The sequence below is a fragment of the Trichechus manatus genome, unplaced genomic scaffold (genome assembly GCF_000243295.1).
Source record: "Trichechus manatus latirostris isolate Lorelei unplaced genomic scaffold, TriManLat1.0 scaffold00232, whole genome shotgun sequence".
Taxonomy (NCBI): domain Eukaryota; kingdom Metazoa; phylum Chordata; class Mammalia; order Sirenia; family Trichechidae; genus Trichechus; species Trichechus manatus.
Genome location: NW_004444168.1, coordinates 1710361 through 1723090, shown reverse-complemented (window position 1 = coordinate 1723090; position 12730 = coordinate 1710361). Strand labels below are relative to the sequence as shown.

The 12730-nt window shown below is 44.7% G+C and overlaps 1 protein-coding gene across 1 annotated transcript in view; it reads left to right on the top strand.

Annotated features, from left to right (window-relative positions):
• DNHD1 (dynein heavy chain domain 1) overlaps nt 1-12730 on the top strand; it is a 74886-nt gene that overhangs the window by 50289 nt on the left and 11867 nt on the right. The window contains exons 23-28 of the mRNA XM_004389049.2: nt 1416-3018; nt 3523-3731; nt 3931-4135; nt 4211-4313; nt 12040-12189; nt 12429-12611. Of these exons, the coding sequence (XP_004389106.1) occupies nt 1416-3018; nt 3523-3731; nt 3931-4135; nt 4211-4313; nt 12040-12189; nt 12429-12611 (2453 nt within the window). The remainder of the gene's footprint in view (nt 1-1415; nt 3019-3522; nt 3732-3930; nt 4136-4210; nt 4314-12039; nt 12190-12428; nt 12612-12730) is intronic.

Here is a 12730-nt window from a genome sequence, read left to right as displayed (position 1 = left end):
CTGTCTTCCCTTTTTCACACAATCATTACCTGGAACTTTGGTAAATGCTCTCCGGAGGCTGTTTGTGATGAGCCTTTCTTCTATAGCCTGTTACACTCTGATCTAACTGAACTCAGCTACATGCAGGCATCCAACAAGTCAGGCTTCCTTTCTGCCCTCTCTCTCCTGTTTGTCCGGCTAAGTCCTTCTTATTCTTTCCAAATCATCTCAGGCAATATCTCCTCTAGGAAGCCTGAGCCCCAAGGGTAGGTTAGATACCTATCTTGTGTCTGCACATCAACCTGTGATAACCATGATTTTATAATTGTGTGTTTACTTTTCTGTACATTCTTCCACACTCTGAGCTTCAAGAAAACAGGGATTGTTGTTGTTAGTTGCCATCAAGTTGATTCTGACTCACGGTGACCCCACATGTGCAGAGTAGGACTGCTCCATAGGGTTTTCAAGTCTTTAAACTTTTGGAAGCAGATTGTAAGGCCTGTCTTCCAAGACACCCCTGGGTGGGTTCGAATCACCAACTTTTTGGCTAGTAGTCTAGTGCTTAACATTTGCACCACCCAGGGATTCCTGAGAACAGGGATATGTCTCATTTATTTTGACAGACCCAACAGGAAGTAAATGCTCAATAAGAGTTTGTAGAAGAAAAGATTAGAAAGGAAAGGGGAGAAATTGTGATGAAAGTTGGGGATACTGAAGTTTAAAGTTTATGAATTGGTACTCCTCCAGATGATGAGAAGTTCAGAATATGGCCATGGGAATGGGCAGTAGAAGTGAAGTATAGGTACAGGTTGTTGGAGTCAAGAAAGTCAGTGGACTAAAGCATTGGATGGGTTGTCCGGTCAAACACTGATGTCTCTTACGGGATATAGAAAATTTGAACAAGGTGGTAAAAGTACTTATTAATAACAGGTACAATTTATTGAGTATCTACTATGTGCTACATGCTATGTCATCTTTATTCATAAAAGCCTAGTAAGATGGCACACTTAAAATGTGTATATTTTATTTTATGTAAATCATGCCTTAATTAAGTAGATTTTTAAAAAATGTGCATGTGATACAAATTCACTCTCTTCGAGTGAGATGATTGAACTTTTCACCCTATTGTGATCAGGTGTGGTTTCCATCTATCTCAGCTTGCAAACCCTTCTGGTCATTAGCCTTCAGTTAATGAATAACTGGTCATGGAAGTAGGATTTGGAGGAGAAGAGAGAAGCATACTTGCTTTCAGGTAGAATGTAGAGGAGAGAGAACCACTTAACTCAGACATGACCAAGGCCCAACACATCAAATGTACAAAATTCCTTCAGAACCCTGGGTGTGCTGGAAGCAGACCTAGTAGGACGAGGAGAGGAATAGGAGGAACAGTGTGACACTCTCACTTATGTGCTCACTTTATTCTTTATGTCCCAAAGATCCAGAGAAGAGCTGCCAACCAGTGTTGGAGGCTCTGCGCCAGGCCATAGACGGCACTGTGTATGCCCATAGCACCTTGAAACTGGAGACACTGCAGCCTATAGTCAACTTCCTTGCCACTGTCACAGTGCCAGGCTGCTATGAGCGCCCACTGTGCCCACGCCTCTTTCGCCTCTTCACAGTGCTGGCCCTGGGCAGCATGACCCGAGCGACCTTGCTGAGCAGGCACACCCCTAGCATTCAGGCGTGGCTCGAACGCTTTCCCTCTGTGGAGCGGGAGGGGATTCTGGCAGGAGCCCTGGTTCAGGCCTCAGTGGACGCCTGGGAGGCTGTGTGCAGTTGCTTCATGCCTTCACCCCTCCACCCACACTACCGCTTCTCCCTGCACTCTGTGAGCCACCTACTAGGCAGCCTGCAGCTGCTGCCAACCAGAATGGGCTCCCGAGGTTTCGCTGACTGTGTCAACCACCAGGAGCACTTGCGCCGGGTGTCCGGCTTGCGTGGTACCCGTTTGACCATTATGATAGCCATGCGCAACATGGTGCGTCTTTGGTTGCATGAGGCACAGAGGACCTTTTGTGACCGACTGGACAGCCCTAAAGAACGCTTGCACTGTGCCAAGCTGCTCTTAGAAGTAGCTCAGTGTGTCTTCTGCTCGAGGTCAGAGACCCAGAACCTGGGCAAGGGCTATGAGAATGAAGAGGAGGAGGAAAAGGTGCCTGAAGTGGAATCTGAAGGGGAGCTGGCCCAATGGGAGGACTTGAGCAATAGCGGCAGTGAGACAGAGGAAGAAGGGGACCCTTATTCCCTTCAGGTTCCCACAGGCTTACACTACAGCAATCCAGGTCTAACACCATCCATCAGACCAGTAAACAAGGAGACCATGGAGAGCACAAGTCAGACGACAAGCCAGGAAGAAAACACAAGTGTCTCCAGCTTCAAGCTCCAGATAAAGAGATCCAAGAGTTGGTGGCAGAAGACATCCCACATGGACCTGGTCACACCTCTGTTGCTACCAGTGCTACTACTCCATCCCAAGGAAAAGCCTTCAGACCTGATCTTCAGTCAGGAGCTGATACTGGGGTCCAGCTCAGAGAACCCCAACTTGTACCTGGAGCGACAGTGGGAGAGCCTGGAGGAGCAGCTAGCCACCTCAGCTGCTCAGCTGAGGCTGAGGCCCCAGCTTGCTGTGTGCCGCTCCGTGACCCAGCACGTAGCCCGCCTGGTCCGGGTGCTGGCCAGGCCCCGGCAGCATGGCCTACTGCTTGCAGGGGCTTTGAGTACTGGACGCCGTACTGCCATCACTTTGGCTGCTAGTATTTGTCAGGCCCATCTCCTCCATCTGCCATCTGGATCAGAGGAGGCCATTCTCCAGTGTCTACGGGATGCCAGCTGGCATGCCGGCATATTAGGCCAGCAAGTGGCCCTGCTGGTGCCTGAGGGTGTGGATCTCACTACCTTTCATCGCCTTCTGGCCCTGGCAACTTCGGGCAGTTTCCCTGACCAGTACACAGAGGCAGATCTGAACAACCTTGAGGAACATCTCCCCAGAGAGAACCTTGGTGTTAAACAGAACATCAAGAAGGAAATGGTGTTTCAGAGGTGAGGCCAAGGACTGCCATTCCAGGGTCTGTTCTGTTCTTACTCAGGGGCAGATTATCCAATAAGCATCAAAGTGAAACACAAGTGAAATTGTTCACTACAGATTAGTAAGTAAGGACAAGTAAGCCCATGCTTACCTTGCTTACTGAGTCATCCGCCCCTGTCAGGGACTGTAAATTTGAAAAGAGGCTTTGATTCTGTAGTAATGTTCTGTAGGTTTGGGAGAGAGACAGATGCCAGCCATACCTAGAAGCAGAATCTTTGATGTAATGAAAAAAAATGTGAAATTGTTCACTATAGATTAATAAGTAAGCCCATGCTTACCTTGTTTATTGGATAATCCACCCCTGTGTAGTGAACCATCCTGGTCAAAAGGCCATAAGGAAATCTAGGGGCCACTGTCAGGGTACAGAAGATCAGGGCTAAGGGGTTGGGGTTGGGCTGGGGCCTGGATGAGCAAACAGTGGTAAAGGGGAAGACAGCATCTGAGCCTCTGGCCCACAGGTTCTACCAGCAAGTGTGCAGCCACTTGCACCTATTCTTCCTGATCAGAGATGACCAGGCCCACAAGCAGCTGCCTTCTAGTCTGTTCCTGAGGCTCCTTCAACTGGCAGTTGCCAGCATTGATCACTATGAACCTTGGGACCAACCTGACCTGGTCAGTGTGGCCCAGCACCACCTGGAGTGTGCTCAGAGTCTACCCCTTGGTGATGGTGAGCCCCCTTTACCTGTTCTTGCCATTTATCTCAATTAGGTTCTAATGAGAGTTATTACTTAGGCCAGTCTCTTTCTCTAGAACCTAGTGAGCCCCCTTCACCTTTTCTACCTTCCTTCCTGAGCCAGGAGAGGGTGCCTTCTTTTTCCCATTTCTTTACAAGCTACAGCGCCAGTCTGAAGCCGTACCTTTTGCAGACTCTTTGAAGTGCCCAGACCTCCAGTCCTCAATTGCCAGTGTGTCCAAAGCCATGGCTCTCATTCACCTTTCGGCTGCCAGCTACATTGAGCACCTGTGCCCTGTACTGCCACTTGTTACCCCTAAGACCTTCCTAGACTTCCTGGACACCTTCCTGCTGCTGCAGCACCAGATGACCCTGCAGATGAGGAACAAGGCCCAGCAGTGAGTGGCCCCATTCCCTGCAGTATACCTCCTTCTGCTCCCTCGGGTCCACTCACTGGCACGTTGTATCTCCAGGATCCAGAAAGCCCTGGAAAATCTGGAATTGCTGATGGAACAACACAGAACCCATGCCAACCTTGTCTTCAACTTGGAACAGCAGCTGAAAGGCTCCCGCAAGGTAAGAGGGAGATTATCAGGCATGCATACAGAATGGGGTCAAGCAGGAGCTCAAATGGGAGGAACCAATCAGACTGAACCTAAATTCTTGTCTCCCTAGAGTACCCTTTTCCCCAGGGATCTCTGTAATCCCTGCTGCCTCTTCCTTTTCTTTTAGAGCTCAGCCTCAAAAGTTCCCCATGGCACGCTGAGACCAGACTGATTCTTATCTAAACACATGAAGCCTAAGGGTCTGCTTCTGGTTGTTCCTAGTGCCTTGACTGTGTGAAGTTCAGTACACTCCCCCAGATCTCTATAGATTCCCATGAAGGATGGAGCAAGGATTACATTGTCATGGTCATCTCTCACCAGGGGTGGGATTAAGCAGTAAACACGGTATGCACAACTGACCCTCTACTTTACCAAGCATGATTTCCTTCTCCAGGAACTGATCCCTCTTAATGATGTGTCTGAAGTATGTGAGATGTAGTCTTGCCATCCTTGCTTCTAAGGGGCATTCTGGTTGTACTTCCTCCGAGACAGATTTGTTCAGTCTTTTAGCAATCCATGGTTTATTTAATATTCTTTGCCAACACCACAATTCAAAGGTGCCAGTTCTTCTTCTGTCTTCCTTATTCATTGTCCAGCTTTTGCATGCATAGGAGGCAATTGAAAACACCATGGCTTGGGTCAGGCACACATTAGTCTTCAAGGTGACATCTTTGCTTTTGAATACTTTAAAGAGGTCTTTTGCAGCAGATTTGCCCAATGCAATGCGTCTTTTGATTTCTTGACTGCTGCTTCCATAGGGGTTGATTGTAGATCCAAGTAAAATGAAATCCTTGACAACTTCAATCTTTTCTCCTTTTATCATGATGTTGCTTATTGATCCAGTTGTGAAGATTTTTGTTTTCTTTATGTTGAGGTGTAATCCAAACTGAAGGCTGTGGTCTTTGATCTTCATCAGTAAGTGCTTCAGGTCCTCTTCACTTTCAGCAAGCAAAGTTGTGTCATCTACATAACACAAGTTATTAATGAGTCTTCCTCCAATCCTGATGCCCCATTCTTCTTCACAGAGTCCAGTTTCTCGGGTTATTTGCTCAGCATACCGATTGAATAAGTATGGTAAACAGATACAACCTGACACCTTTCCTGACTAAACCACGCAGTATCCCCTTGTTCTGTTCGAATGACTGCCTCTTGTTCTATGTACAGGTTCCTCATGAGCACAATTAAGTGTTCTGGAATTCCCATTCTTCTCAATGTTATCCATAATTTCTTATGATCCATACAGTTGAATGCCTTTGCATAGTCAATAAAACACAGGTAAACATCTTTCTGGTATTCTCTGCTTTCAGCCAAGATCCATCTGACATCAGCAATGATATCCCTGGTTCCACATCCTCTTCTGAATCTGGCTTGAATTTCTGGCAGTTCCGTGTCGAAATACTGCTGCAGCTGCTTTTGAATGATCTTTAGCAAAACTTTACTTGTGTTTGATATTGTTTGATAACTTCCGCATTTAGTTGGCTCAGCTTTCTTTGTAATAGGCATAAATGTGGATCTCTTCCAGTCGGTTGGCCAGGTGGCTCTCTCCCAAATTTCTTGGCATAGACAAGTGAGCACTTCCAGCTGCATCCATTTGTTGAAACATCTCGGCTGGTATTCCGTCAATTCCTGGAGGCTTGTTTTTCGCCAATGCCTTCCTTCAGTGCAGCTTGGACTTCCTCCTTCAGTACCATCAATTCCTGGTCATATGCTGCCTCCTGAAATGGTTGAATGTTGACCAGTTCTTTTTGATTCAGTGACTCTGTGTATTCTTTCCATCTTCTTTTGATGCTTTCTGCATCGTTTAGTATTTTCCCCATAGAATTCTTCAATATTGCAACTCAAGGATTTAAATGGCATACTAGACATCAAAGTCCTGAATTTCCTCAGTCACTGACCTCTAAAGGGCATTTCCTAGCAGCCAACTTTTCCTTTCTCCTTTCATCTCCCCAGAACCTGCTCCACAATGTTATTCAGTTACCCTATTTTTCGTTTAGAGCTACTCAAATTCAGTTCTCATAAGAGATTTTCCTAGTCCAAACCCTGTTGCTTTCTTACACAGGGCAATTTTCTTCTTTGAATAAACCTCTCATATCTGGCTGACTAGTGGGGTGGGGGTCATTACACCTTCTATAGCCAAATACTCCCTGTTTTCCTCAACTAAACAGAAGTTGTTTTTTTCTTTTATTTTTAGTAAGAGGAATTCTGAAATAGCAAGCATTTTTTCTTCCTGCTACAGAAGACTTTTTTTTTTTTGAAAAAATCTTTGAAAGTTGATTTTAAGGGTTAGGAAGGGCACACGTAAACTTCACCCAAAATAATATTGGAACAGAGTTCTTACTTTGGGCTGGGCACTTTACATGTATTATTTCATTTAATTCCTACAAAATCTTACAAGATAGCTGCAATACCTGTCATATAGTAAGATTTCAGTAAGTATTAGATACTGTTGTTATTATTTCATTAAAAAAGCTGAACATTTTTCTTAAGGAAAGATTAAGGAACAGTTTCCAGTGAAGGCTGGAAAGTTGCCCCCAGGTAGACTGAATCAGGATCGTCAATACTTTCATTTTAACATAAACCCTAAACTGGGTTTACACTAGCTGTTCAATCCTTCTTTCCCTTAAACAAAAACACTCAGAACCCAACCTTTAAAAAGAAATAAATTTTATATTCTGAATGTAAAAGTGTTCTTTCTTGAATAATTTTTCAAATCCTATCCTTTTCCCTCCCACTAACAAAAATGTTAATGAGCTGTTACACAAGTTTTGATAAAGGTTCAGGGATAACTACAGGTAAGTGAGCTAGTGCCCAATTCACAAGGAGATAATCTGACTTGCAAGGTGTAACTCTTTACAGTGCTTTCAGGATTTACGGCTCCCCAATTCCTAGCCAGAGCCCTGGTGGTGCAGTGGCTAAGCACTGGGCTGCTGTCTACAGTTTCAAACCCACTGGCTGCTCCAAGGGAGAAAGATGTGTCAGTCTGCTTCCATAAAGATTATAGCCTTGGAAACCCTATGGGGCAGTTCCACTCTGCCTTACAGGTTCCCTGTAAGTTGGAATTAACTTGATGGCAATGGAGCAGGGATGGGGGGTAATGCCTAGCTTGCCTCTTCTGATGCGTGTCCTCAGTGCTGTCACACAGTGTTGCACAACTCCAGGTGCCTGGCTTACACTGTGTTTCTGTACATGGTTTTCATCGTGTTCTCTATGTAAATGGTACCTCTTGGAGTTCTCAAGGTACCGGGACCCTCCTATCGTCTACCACTTAGGATGGCAAGCTTATATTAGGCCTCAAGACTCAGTTGAGATGCAAAAGAGAAGTTCAGAGAGGGACAGGAGTCCCATTTCCTATGTTTTCCAAATTCCAGTTTCTTGTCTTGGTTTCTGTCTTTTCCCATGCTGATTAATATCAAGAACTGCTGATCTGGTTTAGGGGTGCTACTATTATTTGATTTATGGATCAGTTACATCAGAGCACAACATAATAAGCCCAAAGTCTGGATAAGAGATGTTCTTAGTCTTAGGGATCATTCAGTTGCAGCTCCCTAGGTCATTCACTCGACAGCCGTAATACTGCGTATTTTTTCCAGTGTTCTCCACCACAGGAAATGGCACCACCATACACTTAGTCGTTGAAGTCAAATTCCAGGAGTTATTCTGGACCCTTCCATCTCTTTCATATTCAACTGGTTCATTCACTTATTTATTACTGTACTCAACAAAAATTAAATGAACACCATATTATTTTTGTCCAGGCAGCCATTACTATCTATGTCTATATCTATGTTTACGTCTAGGTCTCTGTCTATATCTATCTATGTAATCCTTGGAGTCCCTGGGTGGTGCAAATGGTTAACATATTCAGCTGCTAACCAAAAGGTTGGAGGTTCAAATCCACCCAGAAGCACCTTGAAACAAAGGCCTGGTGATTGACTTCCAAAAAATCAGCCATTGAAAACACTATGGAGCATAGTTCTACTCTTGACACACATGGGGTGGCCATAAGTTAGAATCAACTCGACGGCAACTGGTATCTAATTCTTGCCACAACTTTCTGAGGTGGCTGTCCTTCTTCCATTTTATAGATGAGAAAACTGAGATCCAGAGAGGTTAAAGAGCTTTTCCTTAATCTCATAAAGTTGTGATGAGGATGAAATGAGATCTTACAATTAAAAGTGTTGGCACATAGTAACAGCTCAATGTTAGCCACTGGTAGTATTAGATTATATGACCTCCTAATAAAAGAGATAAGGCACTGTCCTTGGCTTCATGGTGCCTGCAGTTTACTGGAAGATATAGACTCACCCAGGCAATTACAAAATAGTGTGAGTGTGTTTTGACAAAGTCTAAGGTGAGTCTACGAGAGCCAAAGTATGAGCTTGAGTATATCCCACCTGAATTTAAAGACCATCCGAAGAATAGATTTGATGCACTGAACACTAATGACCAAAGACCAGATGAGCTGTGGAATGACATCGAGGACATCATACATGAAGAAAGCAAGAGGTCATTAAAAAGACAGGAAAGAAAAAAAAGGCCAAAATGGATGTCAGAAGAGACTCTGAAACTTGCTCTTGAAAACAGAAGATTTCAAAGGGCGGCTTGAAAAGACAAAGTAAAGTATAATAATGATGTGCAAAGACATGGTGTTAGAAAATCAAAAGAGAAGAACACGCTCAGCATTTCTCAAGCTGAAAGAACGGAAGAAAAAAATTCAAGCCTCGAGTTGCAATATTGAAGAATTCTATAGGGAAAATCTTAAACGACGCATGTAGGAAGCATCAAAAGAAGATGGAAGGAATAGAGTCACTATACCAAAAAGAATTGGTTGATGTTCAGCCATTTCAAGAGGTAGCACATGATCAGGAACAAATGGTACTGAAGGAAGAGATTCAAGCTGCACTGAAAGCACTGGCAAAAAACAAGGCTCCAGGAATTGACGGAATACCAATTGAGATGTTTCAACAAATGGATGTAGTGCTGTAAGTGCTCACTCATCTATGTCAAGAAATTTGGAAGACAGCTACCTGGCCAACCGACTGGAAGAGACCTGTATTTATGCCTATTCCAAAGAAAGGTGATCCAGCAGAATGTAGACATTATTGAACAGTATCATTAGTATCACACACAAGTAAAATTTTGCTGAAGATCATTCAAAAGCAGCTGCAGCAGTACAGCTATCATTGCTGATGTCAGATGGATCCTGGCTGAAAGCAGAGATGTTTACCTTTGTTTTATTGACTCTGCAAAGGCATTCGACTGTATGGATCATAAGAAATTATGGATAACATTGAGAAGAATGGGAATTCCGGAACACTTAATTGTGCTCATGAGGAATGTGTACATAGATCAAGAGGCAGTTGTTCAAACAGAACAAGAGGATACTGTGTGGTTTAAAGTCAGGAAAGGTGTGCATCAGGGTTGTATTCTTTCACCATAATTATTCAATCTGTATGCTGAGCAAATAATCCAAGAAACTGGACTGTATGAAAAACGGGGCATCAGGATTGGAGAAAGACTCATTAACAACTTGCATTATGCAGATGAGACAACTTTGCTTGCTGAAAGTGAAGAAGACTTGAAACACTTATTGATGAAGACTGAAGACCACAGCCTTCAGTTTGGATTACACCTCAACATAAAAAAATAAAAATCCTGACAACTGGACCAATAAGCAACATCATGATAAATGGAGAAAAGATTGAAGTTGCCAAGGACTTCATTTTACTGGTATCCACAATCAACAGCCATGGAGGCAGCAGTCAAGAATGAAATGACACATTGCATTGGGCACATCTGCTGCAAAAGACCTCTTTAAAGTGCTCAATAGCAAAGATGTAACCTTAAGAACTAAGGTGCCCCTGACCCAAGCCACGGTGTTTTCAATCGCCTCATATGCATGTAAAAGCTGGACAATGAATAAGGAAGACAGAAGAAGAATTGATACTTTCAAATTGTGATGTTGGTGAAGAATATTAAATATACTACGGACTGCCAAAAGAATGAACAAATCTGTCTTGGAGGAAGTACAGCCAGAATGCTCCTTAGAAGCAAGGATGGCAAGACTACATCTCACGTACTTTGGACATGTTATCAGGAGGGATCAGTTCCTGGAGAAGGACATCATGCTTGGTAAAGTAGAGGGTCAGTGAAAAAGAGGAAGACCCTCAGTGAGATGGATTGACACAGTGGCTGCAACAATGGGCTCAAGCATAACAATGATCGTGAGGACTGGGCAATGTTTCATTCTGTAGTACATAGGGTCACTATGAGTCGGAACTGACTCGACGGCAACTAACAACTAACAGGGTGAGTATCTAAAGGAGTTTTCTAGAGAAAGTACAGTGCCACAGTATCTACCAGAGAGCCATGTGTAGAACATAGTAGGGGCTGAAAAACATTTCTTAAATATAAAAAGTGAATGAAGTACATCAAAATTGCTACCTGAAGGTTAGGTAAGATTAACCAGGTATGGAAGGAGAAGGGGAGGAAGAGTGCCCCAGGCTGAAGAAAAAGCCCCAGAGGCAAGGGAATATGTGCCATGTTGGAGGAAATCAAAGTCGGGATGGCTGGAGAGTAGATTGCTGGGGAAGAGGAAAGATGTGAGGCTGGAAAGATGAGTTAGAGGCCTGGTCATGGAGGCACTGTAAAGCAAATGAAAGAGTGGTAAGTGTTAAGGGACATGATGTGATTTGTTTTTTAGAAAACCAGTTAGGCTGCACCATGGAGAATGAATTAGAGGAGGAGTAAGAGTGGAAGCTGAGAGACCAGTTAGGAAGCCCATGCAGAAGGTCAGGGAGCATGGTGAGAGAGCATGGTGGAAGTTTGGGATGGGGCTGGATATAAGACATTTAGGAGGTAGAACTGAAAGGCCTTTAAGATAGACTGGGTTTGGGGAATAGAAGAGATGGGTTCAGGGTAACAACTAGGTTTCTTCCTTGGGAAACTGGATGTATTTTGCCTCAGTTTTCTGAGAAAAAGAACACATGAGGAGAGGAGTAAGATTGCAGGGGAGGTGAGGCATAGCCAGTGCATTCATTTTGGGGCATGTGTGAGTCTGCAGGGACTGTGAGCCATCCAAGAGGAGATTTTCATTAAGTAGGTGGATACATAGATGTGGGGCTTAGGAAAGAATCTAGCTAGAGATACAGATTTGGGAGTTGTTAGAGTATAAGTGGTAATCAAAGCCATGAGATTAGGGAGGGTGTGTAGAAGTGTAAAGTGATAAGATAAGGGGGGTCTGGGGATGAATTGCTGAGGAATATTTAAGGGATGGAAGAGGAAGAGATAGAGCAGCCAGACAAGTTGGAGGAAGCCCAAAGAAAACACAATATCATGAAACCCAAGGGAGGAGAATGCTTTAGGAGTGAAAGGACTGTCTTCTGTGACAAATGCTGCTAATGGGTCAAGTAAGATAAGGAGTGTGGCATAATGGTTAAGCTCAGAGGCTTTAGATTCAGATTCCCTGGGCCTATATGATCACAAAGATACTGCAGAAAAAGTAACCAACTTAGTGTATTACTAGATGTATAGCTCACAGACTCAGACTGTATTTGTGACGTACTCTGAGTCCAAGTTGGTTGCCCTGACTGTCAAGTGCAATGTGTGCTGGGATCCCACGCCTATGGAGTCTTCCCCTTGGGTGTTCCCACTTCACCCAGGATCTGGGGCTGCAGGGCCTAAATCTTTGTTCACAGAGCCTCAGTGCATTTCAGCACCAGCTAGAACAAGACAGGCTTCTGTACAAGCAGCAGTTGGCAGAATGTCGGCAGCAGGAGAAACTCATTGAGAACCTGGTCAAGCAGCGGGATGCCCTGCAGGCTCAGCATGAAGCCTTCCTGGAACAGGTGGGCTCTTGCTGCCACTTGCCCTGCACTATTCCTCTCTTGGGAAAGGACAAGTCCCTCATAGGATGTCCAGAGGAAAGGATGGGGTGACCCATCATGGAGTCTGCTGGGGCGGAAAGGGCAAAGATAATGAGATGGCTTGAAGATTCGTCCTTCATGGGGACTCCTGGGAGAAGATGATCCTGTCTGCAAACACCTTGTGGGGAAGCTCACTCCAGAGTGCATCTCTCCTCATTTAGATGGGCCAGGCATTTCTGGGGCCCCTGAGCCAGCTTCAGGTGGCCGACATCGAGGAGCTACGAAGCTATCGAGCACCACCGGAATCTGTGGTCCAGGTGACCAATGCACTGTGTGACCTGTTCCACCGTGAACCGGGCTGGGCCAGTGCCAAGCAGCTGTTATGCACTGAGGATTTTTATCAGGTAGGGAAGGTGGGGCACAATGGAGGAGTGAGGAAAGAGAAGGATAGGGGAGACTTGGCAGGCTAGGCTGTTGAGTCAAGGTTCAGAGCATCCATGTCTTCTCTCATTCCCTTAACACA